The 19721-nt window shown below is 46.0% G+C and overlaps 1 protein-coding gene across 5 annotated transcripts in view; it reads left to right on the forward strand.

Moving 5' to 3' along the window:
* The window catches only part of AK5 (adenylate kinase 5), a gene marked incomplete at its 3' end in the record, with an annotated part of 166652 nt that overhangs the window by 139712 nt on the left and 7219 nt on the right, over positions 1 to 19721 (forward strand). For 4 of the 5 annotated variants that reach the window (XM_081143612.1, XM_081143614.1, XM_081143613.1 and 1 more), the window contains exons 11-13: positions 5459 to 5622; positions 7805 to 7921; positions 14710 to 14898. In XM_081143612.1, coding sequence (XP_080999738.1) covers positions 5459 to 5622; positions 7805 to 7921; positions 14710 to 14898 — 470 coding nt within the window. Of the gene's footprint in view, positions 1 to 5458; positions 5623 to 7804; positions 7922 to 14709; positions 14906 to 19721 lie in introns of all 5 variants that reach the window. The other variant, XM_081143616.1, reaches the window with a different exon arrangement.

A 19721-nucleotide genomic window follows, 5' to 3' on the forward strand; every position in this document is an offset into this window, starting at 1 on the left:
AGAGTCAAATGGAGAAGGAGGCAGAGAGTTGGTTCTTGTCTCCCTCCACCCATTTTACAGATGAGAAAGCTAAGGCTCCAAGAAATTAAAAGACTCAGCTGTCAGACTCAGGGTTTATTTCTAGATCCACCTGTCCTGTGTGCTTCCCACTGAGGCAGGTTAGTAAGAAGCTAGGAAATTCCTCAACAGGTGGAATGAGGGAAACTGAGACAGATAGGGAAACAGAGGCTGAGCAGTTAACAGCCAGCTAATAAATCATAAGATCTTATCTACCCTAACCAAGGACACTTAACACCTTTCCTCCTCAACCAGAGAGTGAGTAGCTTAAACTCCCTAGTCAGGGAGATAGATAACAGATACCCAGTTGGCGCCATTAGTGCCAACCAAACCCCAGAATGGGTGAAGTCAAGGGAATAAATAACAAAAACCCAATTAGAGCCAGACAAATCCAAGATAAAAATAAAGCAGTGATGCTGACCAGAGAATGATCCCAAACTGCCCTAGATGCTCATTCTGGTGCATCAGCATATCAAAGGTCACTCCTGGAAAGCCTTTGAATGTTTTGCTGACACCTTTCCCTGAGATCTCCCCTAAAATTCTTACCTTTAGAAAATAGGTAAAAACTCTTAAGAGAAAGGATGCCAGTGCCTGTCCCTTGAGCATGCTTGTGCCCCGCCCCCTCTTTCCTCAGGAGTATATCTTTGCTTGCTTTCTCCTAAGCTATAAGGGTTCCCACAAGACTTGCAACCATGGGACCAATGAGTAGCAGCAGCAGCTCATCCTGGGCTAACCTCCTGAACCTGTCTCCAGGGCCCCTCCTTTTGCCCCTGTTACTTGTTTCCTGAGTCCACGAAGCCCAGCGTAGCTCACTTCTTCCTCTGTGATTTCTTTTCCTGAGTCCATGCAGCCCAGTGTGGCTCACTTCTGTTACTGTGATTCCCTTTTCTGAGTCTAGGCAGTCCAGCCTAAACTCACTCCTGTTGCTGTGATCTTGCCTCTTCTATCTTAAAACCTTACTTTGTTTTACTGTCCCCAGCTTTAACAAATGTACTCTCAAAATCACCTGGACTCATATTATGAAATCTTTCCTGCATGAAGTCAAGAACCCACACATTCCAGACTGTGCTGGGTCAGACCCACCTTGGTCCTGGTCTCTTTCCAGTGACACCACTACATCACACGCTTTCCCTCCAGCCATTCTCTGCAGGATTCTGTCACACTTCACATCGCATTACTGAATATTCCAGGCTCAGCCTCCTCCCCTTCTTTTCCACATTTCCCCTGTGTTAGCAAAGAGACTCACTGGTGCTCATCAACCACCCTTTCCCTGCCTGCTTGAAGAGTCTCTCCCAGGGCTCCTGCAGTGGTGTTTTTGGCAGGCTCACAGCCTGTGACACTGGGTTCACCTATCATCCTCCCATTAGACCATGAATTCTCTGATGGAAAAGACAGGGCCTCTGAGTCTTTTTATTCCCAGTGCTCAGCCAGTGTCTGACCTATACTAGCTGCCCAACAGATATTTGTCAAATGAAGATCTGTATTAATAGGCCTCATGCTTAATTCTAGGTTGCATGCTACAGTTAATAAGATGCAATAAAATGTAAACAAAGGGCATTATAATCTGCTATATACCATTACTATGTAAAATTTTTAAAAATAAAAGTATAACAGAAACCTACATACATGCATTTGTTTGGATTGGGGGTGAGCTAATTATCTACTTGACAATGTCATTTGTTTGGGCTCACTTTCTGAGCACAGAATGCTCTGTACCACCCCAGCCTTGCCATTTCATCCCCTTTACCCTGAGGCCAAGCACCCTGCCACAGTTGCTTAGGAGGTGGAGGTCTTCTCTTGCAGAGCCCAGCTAATGAGTCCAGGAGCTGTCTCCTAAGAGAGAATTGCTCCAGTAAATAAAAAGCACCTTGGAAACAGTGGCTCAGGTGTGTGTGCTGAGATGATGCAGCTTGTTTCAGTTCCACCTCCACGGAATTGCTTGAGTGAGAATACAGACATGGTCTCTGGGCTGGTGAACCTCCTGCAGCTGTTCCTTCCTTCATCACTCTGTGCAGTGCTGTGGGAACCTTAGAGGGAAATAACACACTGAGCTGTGAAGTGGGAGTTCACTGTATTTTCGCTCTCACAGTATAGCACCTTTTGCCTCACATGACAAAAATTTAAATTACATTGGAGGTTGAGAATAAAGTTTGGGATTTTTTTGGAAGTGTTGCCAGACCCCTTTAAAATGGAATCTCATATTCCAGACTGTCTTTGTGAATCACACTGAGCGGTATTGAGTATAGGTTTGCCGGGGGGTGGGGGGTGGGGGAGTTTAAGCCTTGAGTAATGATACACTAAAAATCAGTGAGATGGCATTAGTGTGACAGCTTCTCATCTGCTATCAGTCATCTTGCCACCAGAGGACACAGCCCACTCATTCTGCTCTGTGGCTCCTCAAAAGATTTTTTTCCATGCAACAAATTACCCTGGAGGGATATCAAGGCCCCATTGGTTTTTATTTAAAAATCATAAGTTCAGGCCTCGAAGACATGCAAGTGACAGCATATGAAAATTCATATTTCTACGAGCAGTTGTTGGGCCTTCAGTGATAAAAATCTCTTTGCCCTCCAGTTAGGAGCCATGGGAAGAATGGAGGCATTGTGTAGATTACTTAAAATTCCTCAGCGCCGGCACCATTTGGCCAAAGAATGCTAAGAATCTGCAGCTGCGGCTCCCACCAGAGGCTCCTAAGAGGGGCAGCGGCTGCCGTTTAACACACAGCTGTTGTTAATTTGAGCTGAAGATTTGTAATTGTCTTTGTGTCGAGATTTGTTAAATAACACTTTAGAGGACTGAAAACTATAATAGTTGTATTAGTAGGAGGCTGAAGGAAGAAAAATAATTGGAACACAGCATTTCGGCCTTGTAAACCGAGACTGAAAATATCTTTTCCACGTGACTGGCTTCTGGCCATTCCAGGAAAAGCGTTTCTAGGTAAATCCGGGCACAGAGCCCTCGTGGCCTTTGCAGGAGCTCAGCCCCTTGTTCCCCTTACTCAGTGGCCTTCTCTTGTCCCCACCCTCTCTGTTTCTATTATCTCAGCAGACGGGAGCCATAGTGCTTGGAGCAAAGGTAGCATTAGCTGGCAACCGCCTGCTCCTTGTAAGTGGCCAGCACTGTTTCGGCGAGCCTCCGTCGCCACCGTCTCCCCGTGACATCTAGCCCATCCATGACCACGTGGGGAGGGGCCTGAACCCTTCCCACTTAGCTTAGAGCATCTGTGTGGATGAGCAGCAGATAGAAAACATGGCCTTTCCTTTATTTTCTGCCAAGTCAAAGGAGAGGGAAGGAGAGGCCCTTCTACTAATGAGAAACAACAACTAATGTTGTCTCTTACGAGGGCAGTTGCCAAAATGTCCCAAGAAAGGAGCTTTGAAAATGAAGAGAGGCAAGCCAGGAAAATTGGAGAGTAAGCCATAAATCCTCACCACCATAGGAAAATCTCAATCATGTTTTTGCATTTTAATGTTCAGTATTCCCTTTAACAGGAAAAACGTCGATTCATCAGGCGTTTATGGAGCACCTACTGTGGGCAAGGTGCTGTGCTAGTGTGGGACCCAGAGACCAAGTGTAAGACAGGCCAAGGGCACCCAAGTGCTGTATAAACCACTCACTCCCAACAGAGGCGAGGGCGGGAGGTCTGATTTATGGCAGAAGGGACGACCTTCCAGGCCAAGGACCTCGAGGAGGAAAAGCACAGTGGCCTGGAAAAGTGTATCTTGTTGGAAGGACGGTATATGGTTGGACATGACAGTGTTGGGCAAGGACAGGAAACAAAAAACAACCCCAGGGTTGGAGAGGTTAAATGCAACTGGATTCCGGCAGGTCGAACACCCCCTAAGGAGTTCGGGTTCTATTCTGTGAGGAATGGGAAACAGTTCAATGCTGTGGAGCTGGGAAGTGGCCTGCTTCTCAGGCAGATCATCCTGCTGGAGGGTCTGCCGGACTCCAGAGCCTCTCCCACCCCCGCCCCTCGTGCAGAGGCAGACCCGCTGCCCTGTGCCAAGAGCGTGAGGACCCGAGCCGAGCGACAGCAGGGAAGAGAGAGGGGAAGGCCCCTGAGAGCCAGAGTCCGGGCTTCAAATCCTGGACGTGCTACTCACCAGCCTAAGGCAGTGGAGTTGAGTTATCTGTGTCTCTGCTTCCCCATCTGTAAAATGGGGATAACGACAGATTCTTAAGACTGTTTTAAATTAACAGGACACATAAAATGCTTAGAGCAGGGACTGACAGTAAGCTCTCGGCACAGGTTAGCTATTATTTTAAGATGTAAAAACTTACAACTTAGCAACTAGTTGATGTTGGGGAGGCAAGGGAGAGTCAGAGGTGTAATGCTCATCAAAGGAATATGGCAGAGACTCAGAACTAATAATAATAACCAGAAAACAGCAGGGAATCATATTGAAGAACATAACAAAGTAACTTTATAATCTTCAAAAGTGTCAAGGAAACACGAAGGAAATGTTCCATACTGACGGACAGCAGGACATGGTAACTAAAGGCAACGCCCGATTTAGAACTTGATCCATTGGCTTCAAAGGACATTATCAGGACAGTTGAGATAATTCCACTGAAATTTGAACGGTGTCTGTAGATGTAGGTACGTAGAAGCACGTGCTTGGTCCCTTTATTGAAGGAAATGACACTGAACTGTTCTATAGTGATGAGGCATCAGGTTCGCAGCTTATCCGCAAATGTTTCAGAAAGCCTTCTGTGCTCTACTTATAAGTCCTCTGTAAGTTTGTAATTGTTTGAAAAGGAAAGCAATTTATTTAAAATGAAGAGCTAGCATTTGTTGAGCATTTTCTCTTTATTAGGCACTATGGTCAGTACTTTGCGCATGAGCAGAATCAGTTCCCCAGGAAACGTCTCTTACTTGCATCTCTAGCAAAAGGGAGGCCCAGTCCCTCCCCTGGGACCCTGTAACAGCCTGAACTCCTCCTCACTGGACAACCTGTAGTAACTGCTTGTTGTTTGTCTGTAACACCTGCCTCCCTCCACGGACAGGAAGCTCTTTGAGGGCAAAGAGTGTAGCCCATTCTCCACGTACCCACATGTCCCAACACAGCTCCAGGTAAATCATAAGTGCTCAGTAGATGAACAGTGAATGAAGCACTGAGGCTGGCCCACCGTGGTGAATGTAGTAAAAAATGAGCCCTGGCCAGTGTGGTTCAGTTGGTTGGGTGTTGTCCCCAGTGCACTGAAAGGTTGCTGGTTCAATTCCCAGGTTTTGGGCTCCAACCCTGGTAGGGGGAGTGCAGGAGGCAGCCAATTGATATTCCTCTCTCACATTGATGTTTCTCTCCCTCTAAACAAAAAATCAGTAAAAAATCTTTAAAGAAACAATAAATGAGGCACCAGACTTGGGATATATGTCTGATGAGTGACTTCTTTTCAGGTGGCCCGGGCTCTGGCAAAGGCACACAGTGTGAAAAGCTGGTGGAAAAATACGGATTTACATATCTCTCGACTGGTGAGCTCCTGCGTAATGAGCTGTCATCAGACTCTGAAAGAAGCAAATTGATCAGAGACACAATGGAACGTGGAGACCTGGTGCCCTCAGTAAGCAACAGCTGCCTTCCCTGGCTGGGGACATAATTGGGTGTGCTGCCTTTAGTCTAAGCTGCCGGAACAAAGAAACCCCAAGGAACAATAGCTGTATCTTACTTCTCTCTTACGGAGCAGGCAGGAGGTCCACGTTGTCCAGGCCCAGGTGACTCTGTCTTGTTGCTCCTGCCAGCTCCTTAAATATTAGCCTATTTCATATTTTCCCCCCAAACTGGTTCCCACTTTAGAATTAAAATCTGTAAAGCAGAGATGAGCATGGTACAACAGAGCCTAGAATTACAACCGTCTGTAAAGTAGAAAATAAAGGTCTGTTATTGTGGGAGGTATGATAGCACTATCTTGAAATTTGGCATCTTCCCTGTGTAGTTTAAGTAAAGAATATGTATATTTTTAAACATCTTTTTTTATATATCTTTTTTCTTTTCAAGTCACCACCCATCTCTGAGAAGCTGGATGCCATGGCTGTCAAAAAATAGGCATTCCTGCCATGCTAAGCCCCAGGGTCTGTAACGGGGCTTAAACAACGCAGTCCCTATTAGCTAACAGAGCTTTACGCCCCCCTTAACCAGCTGCAGTCTGTTTCCCACCTGGAAGGCAGAATGGCCTCATGAAAGCAAACAAACCATTGCAGTTGCCTCTTAGCTGGCTTCCTTGTGGCCACTGTCTTCTCCCTACAGTTTACTCTTTTCACAGCAGACAGAATGATTTCTTGAAAGTGCTTACCAAATTGTGTATCCCTTCCCCAGAACCCTCCCGTGGCTCTGGCCTCCAGCTCCCTCTCCAACACTATTTCCCACCACTCACCTTGCTCATGTTCACCCAGCCACTGTCCATTTGTTTCATCGTTTCTCCACAGGCCAGGCTTTTCCTGCCTCAGGGCCTTTGCAGTTGCTATTTCCTCAGCCGGACTGCTCTGTCTTCATATGTTCATACAGTTTACTCCTTTACTTCATCCAGATCCCCACTTTAATGTCACAATTTATCAAAGAGGCCTTCCTAACCACCCTGTATCTCTTCACCCTGCTTTAGTTTTGTTCCCAGTGGTTCTCTCTAGCTCACTTTTTATTATGTATATATTTGTTCATCTATTATCTGTCTTCCTCACTAGAATGTAAACCTCACGAGGAGTTAATTCACCATTATCTAGCGATAGTTTCTGACCACCCCTGAGTTGGCTGCATTCTCCAAGACCCTGCCCAAAGCCAAGGGATGCCAGGGAGCCAGAGAACAGGGAATCCCCCCATTTGAGTAGCTGGTTGCATTGCCTGCATCCATTCTCAAGCTTCCATATGTCTCTCCTCCTTTATTTGCCATAAGCACAGGTCAAATCGGTTTTTAACAGAGAAAGTGATGTTGCTCAAAAATGCTACGTCATATCTACTGAAAGTTTTCTCAAGTTAGTGGATGTCAAATTTTATAAAATACTTTACTGGAGCCCTGGCCCGTGTGGTGCAGTGGTTAGAGTGTTGGCCTGCACACAGAAGGGTCTCAGGTTCAATTCCTGGTCAAGGGCACATACCTGGGTTGCAGGTTCGATCCCTGGCCCTGTTCAGAGTGCATGTAGGAGGCAACCAATAGATGTGTCTCTTTTACATCAATATTTCTCTCTCTCTCTCTCCCTCCCTCCCTCCCTCCTTCCTTCCCTTCTTTCCATTCTCTCTAAAAATCAATGGAAAAAGTATCCTCAGGTGAGGATTAACAAAAATAATAATAAAATAAAATTTAAAATAAATATCTCCTGGAAAAATTCAGCAGTATGTTTTGCCTAATTTTAAACTGTCATTATGCCTAATTTATGGGGCACTGCCATGTGAAATATGGGCACTATATTTTATCTAATCAAAGATGCCATTATTTTAAGACACCCAGTAAAATATTACTAGTGAAAGTATACCAGCAAGAAAAAGACACTAACAAATTATGCCCCAGCACTGATTGTAAGATACCTACCAGTTTCACAGACATTAGTATGCGTGTCAGTGAGAGAGTTTCACAGACATTAGTATGCGTGTAGGTGAGAGAGTGACACAGAATTGATGAAACGGGGCTTATTGCTGCCTGCTGCTCATCTTACCTGAGCCTCCCCCGCCTCGGGGGCTGACTTGGGAGACCGGAGGTCCTGCTGGTGTTGCTCCGGGGAAGAGCGCAGGTCCTGACCACTGTCCCCCCGTCGCAGGGCATCATCCTGGAGCTGCTGAAGGAGGCGGTGGTGACCAGCCTCGGCCACACCCCGGGCTTCCTGATCGGCGGCTACCCTCAGGAAGTGAAGCAAGGCAAGGAGTTCGGGCGCAGGGTGAGTGCTATGCGGATTATCCCAGAAGGAACACGGGATTTCATTGAGGTTGGAAGATCAATTCAAAGTCTCTTGCCTTCCAATGACATGAATTGAAACTTTCAGTTGCAAATGGCAGAAACTCAACTCAAAGTAGCAAAAGAAGAAAGGGAAGGAAGGAATGATGATGGTGAGCTGTGGCTCAAGTAACTGAACCGACCGGGAGTGGTTCACACTTGACTGGATCTATTTATTCACATTTGTTCATCCGTCATCTGACTTTTCCCAGGTGTGGGTTGTCTTTCCTTTGTGTTGGCCTCATTTTCTTTCTGTTCCAGGCTTATCTTCCACCATCGATAAGTGACCATGCAGAAAAGTTTCTGTTTGCCAAAGGGTCTAACAAGACCCAGGGTTGTGTTTTGTTATCCTGGATTATTAAGTCATGGGCCCATCACCGAGCATGTCACTCGTGTGGTCTGGGGTCAGAAAAGATGGATTTTCACCTCTGCCATATACTAGTGTGACCCTGGGCAAGTCATTCAACTTCAGATTCCTCCTCTGTAAACGCGAGAAAATAATATACCTGCCAAACCCTATTTAGAGGGTTTTGTGAGCATCAAATGGTATGACATACATCAATGAATTTTCTAAGCTGTAGAAGACTATAAATTGTTACCCAGTTTAGGGTCACTTATTTTTCATTCAAACCTCCTACACACCTGTAAATCCTTGTTCCATCACACCTACCTTCTTTGCTCATAACCCAGTTAGCGTGAGTTAAGGCTTTGACCACCCATTGGTCTGGCCCTGGCCTTTGGGTGTGTAGGAATTCAAATCACCCATATGATCTTCCCTAAAGTAAAGCAAAACTCCCTCTCCCACTGTGGGCCCCATTCAGACAGGTGTTAGGATGGGTCAGAGAAGAAACCTAACTAGGACTTAGGAGTAAACAGTTGTCCACATGATGACTGGACAGTTTCAACCAATGCAAAAATTCATGATGCCATTTCAAAAACTATACAAGTACAACATTTCATTCCTGAACCCATGACCTTCAAGTGAGGTATCTACCAGAACCGTCTTTTACAGACTGCTGGGAGGAGTCTGCAAAGATCAAGAGTGGTATTTATTTGTCCCTGGGTACAGTAAATTTAGAAGATTCTAACATCAGTTAGGCTTGTGTGCAAGAGGACACATGCAACCCTCTAAAACAAGCTCTTGCCTTAAACTTGACCAGAACAGTAAAGATGCTACAAACACAGAATGAGCTGTTATTGATTTATTTATGCCCTACAGGGACCCCAGCATTTGTAAAGCTCCCTCCAAATTACAGGCAAGTAATTAATTTGAAACTTGGCAAAGACAAGTACAGACATCTGATTTCCTCTAGAGATTCAGAGCGATGAGCCTGGTTGAGAGCACAGTGCATGTTTCTTGTACACTCATCAAGCTTGCAACTGTGGGGAAGCCCATTCAGGCCTGTGCTCGGTTTTAACCAGTCTCCGGACATCTCACCAGCCTTTCCATAGCACAGAGGCGGATGTGCATGATGCACGGGACCATCTGTTGCCGAAAAGAAATCCAGTTCAGTCAGTTAGCTAGGCTAACACTTTTGCAGACCTATAGCTGAGTGTCTGAGATGCAAGATCCCTTGAGGATTTGCTTGGCTACTGCGCATGACATCACTAAAGGCCAAACGCAAACTACAGCTATGCCCACAGTTTAGCGCTAAGTCTGTATGTGATTTCTCTAGTACCTTCCTATCTTCTATCCCCGAGGCTGTTTTTCCCTCCATTGAATTGATTTGTGCCTTCCATATCCAATATGGTATATTAGGGGAGGGGAGGGCATCAGCAAGTTGTGTGTGTGTGTGTGTGTGTGTGTGAGAGAGAGAGAGAGAGAGAGAGAGAGAGAGAGGAGAAAGATGGAATATGAAGGAAGAGCTGGGGTTTCTAACCACCATCCTCATCTCCCACCCCAGTTGAGAACCCCTGGTTACAGTGATTTCAGGGTTCATGGGCCTATATTCAGAGCCTGGCTTTCTACCTCACTGACAAGCCATTGGTACATAGAGCAATTTCCTTCTTCTATAAAATGTAGATTGAAAAGAGATACCTCAGTGCTTGTTGGGAAGATTGGATGGAATCCCTGAAAAGTGCCTTACACATTTGTAAGGCTGCAGAGGGTGTTCAGTAAGTGGTTACTGTTTTATTTTCAAAATTATTTGTATATTTGTGACTATGAACATAAAAATTATATAGATCTGAGGCAAAACAGAAAAGTATAAAACAAAGAGCAACTAATTACCCAGAGATAACACCTATTATTTGATATATGTTCTTCCAGTATTGGCTCTGTTTTTATATAGTTAAAATTATATAGAATATATAACAGCATAATAGCTGTTATTTTGTGAGCACTTAAAATGCACGGGGAGCTGAACTAGATGCTTTACATGTCATTTTATGAATCTTTACAATCCTACTCAGTAGGTATTATTATCCCCACTTCATAGATTCGTATCACATTAAGGAGGGGAGCGTGCTTAGTCTGGCTCCCTAGTGTGAAATTGAAAAGCTTTCCTGTATTAAGCCAACATTGACTCAACAACAGCCAAACTAATCACATATTAACACAAGCAAAATGCATGCACTCACTCTTGGCATTTCCCTCCCAGGAGCCTCTTACCTGAATTCTGCCCTTAGCCTGAATATGCAGGGAATTTTTCTGGATGTGTGGAGGACAACATTACTGTCTCACAGCCTGACTACTCTTAACTATCTCATAACATTTTTCACCTACAAGACTCAGTGAATCCTTTTATAAATGTATTCTAACCTCCCGAATGAGTTCTTAGCAAAAGAAAAAAGAGAAAAAAAGAAAAAGATTAAGTCTGGCTAAGGGACATTCTAGGTGTGTGGTAGTTGTTTGGAACTTGGGGAGCCTTGGAGACCCCGTGGGATTTTTCCACTTGAGATTTTCTGCTTTATTCTTCTGACTTCTGGTTCTCCGTAGAGCTTTGAGCTGGGTAATGGGGTAATTGCGGTGGAGGGGGAGGGCAGATGTTATAGGGGCAGCGGGGTGCTATTATTATTATTAGGGTTGTGTGTTCAGGAATGCGGGGATGACCCAGATACCCCGCCTCTAGTGAGGCTCCCCAGGGGTATATACCTCAGGGTGAGAGCAAATGGGAAATTGGCCTGCGGCTTTATTGTTGGCCAGGAGCCTTGCCCCCCAGTGCAGAGACTGGTGGGTGTGCTGGAGCATGTGATCCAGGCTAAAAGTGTGGGTGGGGCCTCTGGTTCTTTCTAAAGCCAATTGACCATCAGGGGCTTTTATAGTTCAAAGGGATGAATATATTGCTAGGCCCACATCAAATAATATTAGCTCCCATTTATGCTGTGCTTGAAATGGGCCAGACACTTGACTTGTATTAACTCCTTTAATCCTCGCAGTCATCCTATTGAGGTAGAAACTATTATTATTCTCATTTTAAAATGAGGAAACAGAGGCGCCCAGAGAACAAGACAGCTGTTGTTCTCAACAAAAGAGAGTCCCTGGATGGCATGGCCCTGCCCACTGGTAAATATGGTTTAGCTGGTGTCCTCACTTAATCAGAAGAAAACTGAAGGGGCGGTTAGAGGAGAGCAGGGTAAATTCCCCCTCCTGCACAACCTGCTGGAATGACCAAGGCAAAGCCATTAGCACGAATCACCGAAGCTGACATCCGCATCCCCGTGGTTGCTCTCAGCCAACATAAATGCTGATCCCAACTAGGCCCAAGAGCCAGCTTCCACAAAATAAGATAAAATGGCCTTGACACCACCCACATCCTTCCCTGCATCCTGCCCTCCCCTCCTGGCTCCATTTGGCTTACCAGTCATCTGGCTTGAGCCCCACTCTAAAGGTTCTGGTGCCCTCCACTAGGGTCAAGTCACCAAGCTTTGGAGTTGTGCACAGCTGACTCAGGACCATCACTAACTAGTTAATCCTCTGTGACCTTGGGCAAGTTAACCTCTGTGAACCTCCATTTATTTCCTCACCCTTAGAGTAGAGATAATATCTCCTAGCCGGGTGCTGAAAAGGTTAAAGGGATGGCTGTATATAAAGCCCTTAGCTGCTGAAGTGGTGCTTACGGTGTCTCAGCCACCCTTCCAAGGGCACCTGTGCAGTAGTAGAGGGCCCCTGAATACCTAAAGGTGATGGAGAACCCAGTACTACTGTGGCAGAATTCCAGGGACACCAGTGATATCAGGGGCATGGAGTTGTCCCCAAGTCTCTGTGATTCATTCAGCCAAGGGCCGAGTTCTCTGTTCTCCCACTTAGGTGAGGCTGGAGGCTAAGCACAGTCCAGTGAAAAAGAGGCAGAGCTGGGAACCAGAGAGCTACTCCAAAAGACTTTTGATATATCAAAGTGCTTTGAAAAATAATTAAATGGTATTTCACTTAAACATTTCAAAAATCTGTAGGTATTAAAAACTTCAGTGGGACAGGCCACTTCCAAGTGGAATGGCTGCTCATTAGCTTTCTATGTAGGAAGGGAGTGCTGATTCCAGGAGAGATAGGTTAGTACAAACCCCTTAGTCTCCACACGAGCAAATGGCTGGGTAGAGCAGCTTCTCAAGCAATTATTGTGTGAAGACTCACCTGGAGATCTTCTTAAAATGCAGACTGATTCAGTAGGTCCGGGATTGGGCCTGAAACTGCCTTTCTAACAGGCTCCTAGAGGATGCCTGTGCTGCTGGTCTGAGGGCCACAATTTGAGAATCAGTGTGGAAAACAAATCTACCTCAGGGGGTGGGTGGAGGTGGAAGAGGGTATGGGGGGTAAATGGTGATGGGGAACAAATAAATAAAATAAGTAAAACTTTTAAAAAGAAAACAAAACAAATATACCTCTGCCTCCAGTGCTTATTTTGGTCCAGAGGGTTATTTACTGCCAGCTCCTGCTCAGATACACATTACCTCTGTACCTGAATGAGTCCCTGAATTACCTTTTCCGTCCCCACAAGTGTCCTGAAAACCACCACAACTGGAAAAATCGCCTGGTTTTCTCATGCAACCCCAACCAGAAATTGCTCCAAGGAGCCGAACTCTGTAACTGAACCCTAGGCTGCCTCCCAAGCTCGCCCTCTGCTGGTGGACAAGGCTCGTTTTCTTCTAAACCTTCACCCAGCCTTTTTTGCTGCTCTAATACTCATTTTTGTTTCCCAATTAATATAGCAGAAGAGTTGCATGACATATTCCAGAGGTTTATTTCACTCTTCTCGATTTGGGGGAAATTTTCCACTCTGTTCCTTAAAGTAAATCCCTCAGATGGGGAGGCGGTAAATGTTTGATTAACACTAGCAACTTACCTTGTGTGTAGTTACCTAAAAGTTTTCCCCACGCTGACTTTGTTCCCATCTCTCCCAGACACTTTCTACAGTGGGGTGGCAAGCCTTCATGTATTACTCACACCTGATCATTGCAAGATCAGGAGGGAGCAACAGTTTCTTTTGATCCAGGTTTGGGGTTGGTAGTAGAGGCAACACAGACAGAGATGTCAGAAGCAAAAGAACACTTAGGAGAAGCATGGGGAGATGGGGAGATTCATGCCACTGATCATATCATCATTCATTTATTAAAACATTTTTCAATCACCTATCTACTATATGCAAGACTGGGACCAGGAGCTGAGTCCTCCTTACCCCGGCACACAAAGAGATATTGTAGCCTAGTAGCGGAAATAAGCGTAATAGCTAATACTGATTGAGTGCTATATGCTAAGCATTATTCAACTTCATTTACCCACACAGCAATTCTGTGGTCATTCTCATTGTACCAATGAGAAAATCGGGGTGCAGGGAAGTTGAGTGACACTTTCAGTTACTGATGAAGTCCGGTAGCTTAAAATAATTTGTTAATTTCTCTAATAGGGTTCTGGGGTTTGATGGTTTTGGCTGGCTGGTTGTCACTTGGGGGTCCTTTATTCAGTTGAATTTACACCATCAGATAGTGGCTAATGCTGAGTACAGATGTCTGGAGCCAGGGGTGGGTGACCGCGTGGCCTCTGTGTGGCTAGCTTGGGCTGCCTCACAGCTTAGTGGTCAGAATGGTTGGACATCTTGGATGGCAGTTGACCAGGCAGAAACTGCAAAATTGCTTATGATCTTGCTTCTAAAAACATGCTGCATCATTTCCACTATGTTTGTTGGTCAAAACAGTTACAGGTCAGCTGAGATTCAAGGAGGTCAGGCTCTGTGTCTCAATGGGGAAAGAACTTAAAGTACATGGAGGCAAGGAATTGGTGAGGACCATCTTGGAGACAGGTCACCACACCAGGATTTGACCCTAGGCAGCCTGACTCCAACCTTGGCGTGCTCAACCATTATGCTGCACTAACTCCCCCACAATATGGACACAGCCACACTCTGCTACTGGTGTGCGATAACGTGGTGGGGCCACGGAGGAAGGGATTAGCTCTGCCTCAGTAGGTCAGAGAAGGCTTCCATGAGGAAACTCCACATACATACACACACACCTTCCTTTAGTGTGGAGAACAGATTGCGACTGCATTGGATCTTATTCTGTATCATCCCTGCATTGCAGGAGATGACAAAGGCTGAGGGCAAGAGGTAGCTCTGAAGACCACTGACCTGGAAGTGAGGAGCCATGAAGTCCAGTCCCAGCTCTGCCACAGTGTAGCTGTAGGACAGTGGAAGGAACCAGAAGGCTACGAAAGGGAAGAACTAGGGGCCCCAGGCCTTTCCAGAACATCACAGAGTGGAGTTTCTGACCGTGTTGTGCTCTCCCCGCTCCCCGCCCCAGATTGGAGACCCACACTTGGTGATCTGCATGGACTGCTCGGCAGACACCATGACCAACCGCCTTCTCCAGAGGAGCCAGAGCGGCCGGTGCGCAGACAACACCGCCACCATTGCCAAGCGCCTTGAGGCCTACTACCGCGCATCCATCCCCGTGATCGCCTACTATGAGACGAAAACACAGCTGCATAAGGTGAATCGTTCCCCTTTCCCCCTCCAAATGAGCCAGTTCCCCCCAGCTTTCTTTAAGAAAAGAGAAAAACAAACACAACAGGACGTTTTTGGTTAAGGGATCTGGAAATTTGAGCTGCATAAAGCTGCACAATTTAGGCCAAAATATAGGTCCCTTACTCTCTTCACTTTTGTATCAATCAAAATTAAATAGTTGTCATCATATGGACCATGAAATCTGGTCATGCTTAATTTTCACAGATGCCATTACAATTGTTGAAATCAGCTCCCATTTCCAAAACAGAAAGAAGGAGGAACGAAGGGGGGGGAAGGCATGGATGAGACGTAAGTGCTGCCTTCTTGACCTCAGCTGAACAGGGTTATCTAAAAGGTTTCTTCTAGGTCTAAGATTCAACAACTTTGAATTTCTAGATCTGTACACAGTTCATAATTGGCACTTGTCTCCGTTGCCTCAGTTTCTTTCAATAACAGTTATTGAAAGAAGCAGTATATGGGGCCAAGAGAGCAGGTAATTGGGTAAAACAGTGAAGATGCTGTGGGGAAATGGGTCTTGTGCACTTAGTGAGCGATAATCCATGCTAAGTCACCATTAATGTCATGAATTTGGGGGAACTACACAACCCCCTTTCATTCACTCGTTTAATAAACATGTATCAAGCTCCTCCTGTGGGCGTCCATCGGCCTAGTGGTTTGGATACAGATAGTAAGAAGTGGTTCTTGCCTGCTAGAGCTTAGCGTTTTAATAGGGGCTATAGACAAACCCATGTTATGAGACAAACCCCAAACTGTTTTGGGGTCAAAACTAGCACTGAATTATTTCCAAGGGCCCTTGAGCCCAGTGTAAGGGGAAAGGAAAGGCATTGAGGAAGGTCAACGAAGTTGATCCCTGAGGTGGGGGAAGATGTGAGGGGAGCAGGGCACTCCACATGGAAGGATCCCCCAGTGAAAAGAGGGGAGCAAGGCACTCCATATGAAAGGGTCCCCCAGTGAAAAAGGGACAGAAACTCAGGTTGGCTGTGATACAGAGTGCCAAGGAAAAGAGGGACAAGAGAAGGGCTGGGCAGGCAAACAAGGACCGGATCAAGATGAACCTTATGAGGAGTAAATAATTGTCCTGTGGATGATGGGAACTACTGAAGGGGACAGACATAATCAGGGTTTTCATTTAGAAAGCTCATTCTATCAGCCTTGTAAAGAACAGATCCCAAGAAGGTAAGGCTAGGAGACCACTGGAAGGCTAGAATAACGTTCCAGGAACAAAATCCTGAGGCCCCAAAGCAGAACAGGGAGAGTGAACATTCACTTTCTGCTATTCGCAGTGAGGTCCTGGGAGACATCAACTCATATGGAGCGAACTTGTCTCTGAGGCAGCTACACTACTGATACCTTGGGGGAAAATGTTTGATAATGAATTCCCACTTTCTGAACCTGTTAGTGGTCCATTTTCCAGCATCTAAGAAACTTGGCCCTGGGCATAGAAATCTGAAAGGTGTTCCTTGATTTAATGCAATGATGTCAAATGCGTGGTGTGAGAGCCATAATCCCCAGCTTCCGTGTCTGTGGCAGACATTGCTAATCCATCATCGCACTCTTCTCTGCAGTACCCAAATGTGGCCTCAGAACGTTTGTTGGAGCAGCTCTCCAGGCAGCTACTGCCAGTAGGATTTTGTGTGCACACTGAAACTCTTTGCTGTGCTTTGTGTAACCTCTTGTTGCCATATGAAACAAAGACTTGGGTCTTTAAAAACAAGCAAACAGAAAGTGAATTTTATAAGAGCAGGGGCTTAAGAATTCAGGGTTGCCCAGCCGGCTTGGTTCAGTGGTTGAGCATCAACCTAGGATCTAGGAGATGTTGGTTTGATTCCCAGTCAGGGCACATGCCCGGGTTAGGGGCTCAACCCCCAGTAGGGGGCGTGCAGGAGGCAGCCAATCAATGACTCTCCTGATTGATGTTTCTCTCTCTCTCCCTCCCTCCCTTCCTCTCTCTGAAATCAATAAAGACATTTTTTAAAAAAAGATTTCAGAGTTGCAAAGGCCTGTCCAAGATTAGTGATTGCCACACTTCGTGCAGCCTGGAACACATACAGAAATTATTCAGATAGAAGGGAATTTTTCCCACTTTGAAGATTTATAGAGGTGAGAAAACCCCTAAAGAATTCAGAGTTTAACCGCTTTCAGAGTCAGAAAATCCGTGTGCTCTTTCTCTTGCATTAGTCCAACCTAAGTCTACACACTCACAAATGATGGGCACATGGATACAGGGTTGAGTTCTCAGATACATCTGAGTTCTGGAATCCTTAGAAATATCTAAGTTAGTGGGAAAGGAAGTTTCCAGTTCCATTTGGCTCATTTCTTCAGCTCCCCCTGCATTTTGGAGTTGCTGGCAGCTGGGTCCGTGATGAGGTAACAATTATGATCCACTTCACAAATATTTAAAACTGCACCATCCCTGACTCCAGAGCAGCGTGGGCTGCAGTCCTCAGGACCCCCAGAGGAGCTCTTGAGGAGGCTGCTCTGTCCCCATTGCCTCTGCCCAGGCCAGTCCTCTACCAATGCAGCTGCAGAGGTTAAAAAAACAAACAAAAACCTTCCTCCCCACCCAGTAGAGAGACAGGGAGGGCAGAGTGTGGGGCCCAGGGAGGTGAGAATTGTTTGCAGGTGGCCCGTGGGCTTTGCCAGCAGCTTGGGCTACAGAGGGGGGCTGGAGAAGCATGGCTTGTGTTTGGGTAGAGAAGGGAAACGCCTCTGTCCCTTCGTGCTTTCTGGCTTCTGGGCTCCAGTCCAGTCTTCTTGCAACAGCTTAATCTCCCCCTGGATTCCAAGTGACAATTTGTGTCTTGTTCCTGTGATACTCTGGATTGTTAGCACTTCCTCCCTGTCCCGTTGATTTACTCAGCCCAAAACCATGCTGTTTACTATCCCTGTGGGCTCTTGGATTATTAAAGGAGTTTTGTTTAACAAACTAGGTGGGGCTGGTGAATGAAATTCAAGATACAAATGGGACAAATCAGTAGCTCAGTGAGATTATGTAGGGATTAGAGCCACACTCTGGGCCAGCCCAGAAAAAGACTGCCTTCCACAAGCACCTCCCTCGGGCCTCAGTGTGGTGCAGTTATGCTCATGGTGAATCCATCAGCTAACACCCGGCCTAATGACAGCCCTTTTGGCCACGAGCAAGCCACACAAAAAAAAGTGCAATGAAATTTCAAACAAAGAGAATTTAAAAAGCAAAGCAGAATGTATACAGCCACTGCCGTATTCTTTATGCCCTTATTATGCTGATGTCATACAATAATGTTAGAACTTCTTTCAACATAAACCAAGGGATAGAGGCATGTGTGATGCCAGTGGATCCCCTGAGTTTGCAGCCGTTTCCCCCCCTCTCCTAGAGCCAGCTTTGCTCTGCCTCTGCCTGAGTCAGAACAGACTTCTCCCCAGTCCACTCCCCCTCCCTGCACTCAGGGCAGACATCACTAATCAACCGGGGCACTTCTCTACCCGCCTGGGTGCTGCCTCAGCTTTGCTGTTGAAACTTTCTCAATACAGCAGCACAGTCGTCCTGACTTTCTGCTCTTATGTCATGGCTACTGTGTCTTCTTACTGTTTAAGCTTACCATGTCTGTGCGCTGTTTAATTGTGTAATTGTCCCTTCTGTGTGGTCTCATAGCATTGTTTCTTTCTCCACCTTTGAATTTATCATGCTTTGTTATGGTTATTTCTTTACTTTTCTTTAGCTACCAATGGAAAATAATTTTTTTAAGTATATATTTTTATTAATTTCAGAGACAGGGAGAGAGAGATAGAAACATCAGTGATGAGAGAGTCATTGCTCGGCTGCCTCCTGCACGCCCCCTACTGGGGATCGAGCCCACAACCCGGGCATGTGCCCTGACCGGGAATCGAACCGAGATCTCCTGGATCATAGGCTGATGCTCAACTGCTGAGTCACACTGGCTGGGCAGAAAAAATTTTTTATGTCTGTCTTGTTCACAGCTCTATGAACTGTGTTGCACAGTGCCTGGCATAAAGAGGGGGGGTACTCAATAAATACAGGGGTGGGCAAAAGTAGGTTTTACAGCAGTTTGTATGGAAAATAATACATAATAAATAAGTAATAAATAAATAATAATACAAGAATAAACACACATACGCACAATTATAAGCCTACTTTTGCCCACCCCTGTATCTTGTTAAGTATTCAAAAATTTTTATTTAAAGATTTTTATGGTTTTCTGAGGTCTTCTTACCTCCTGAGTCTCTGGAATAGTGTGCCTTTGCCTTTTCTGTAAGGTTTCCCCCCCCCCCTCAAAAGCATCAGTTCATCTTAAGTCTCCTTATCTTCTGTTCTGGCTATCTTCTGCTGTGTAACAAACCACCCAAAATTTAGTGGCTTAAAACAACCATTATTTGATACTTGTGGCTCCTGTGCACCAGGAATTTGGGGAAAGTGCAGTGGGGATGGCTTCTCCCTGCTCCCTGGTGTCTGGGCCTCAGCTGGTTTGTCTCAGACAACCAGGGGCCACAACAGGGAAAGCTGCCGTCTCCACACCCCAGTCTGTCCTCATTCGAGTGTCTGGTCCCGGGCTCCCAACTGTTTAGCTGGAACTGCCAGCCAGAGCCATACACGTGGCCTCTCTAGAAAGGCTTGTGCTTGTCAAGCGTTGCTCCTGGGTCCTGAGGTGGCCCCCAGGGGAGAGCCGCCAGTGAGTGAATGTCCCAAGAGAGCAAGGCAGGAGCTGCAAGTCTCCTGACCCGGCCCCGGAATCACACAGCATGGCTTCTACTGCATTCTTCTGGGTACAAGAACGGCACTAACGCCAGGTT

The sequence above is a fragment of the Miniopterus schreibersii genome (genome assembly GCF_964146895.1).
Source record: "Miniopterus schreibersii genome assembly, chromosome: 8".
Lineage (NCBI taxonomy): Eukaryota > Metazoa > Chordata > Mammalia > Chiroptera > Miniopteridae > Miniopterus > Miniopterus schreibersii.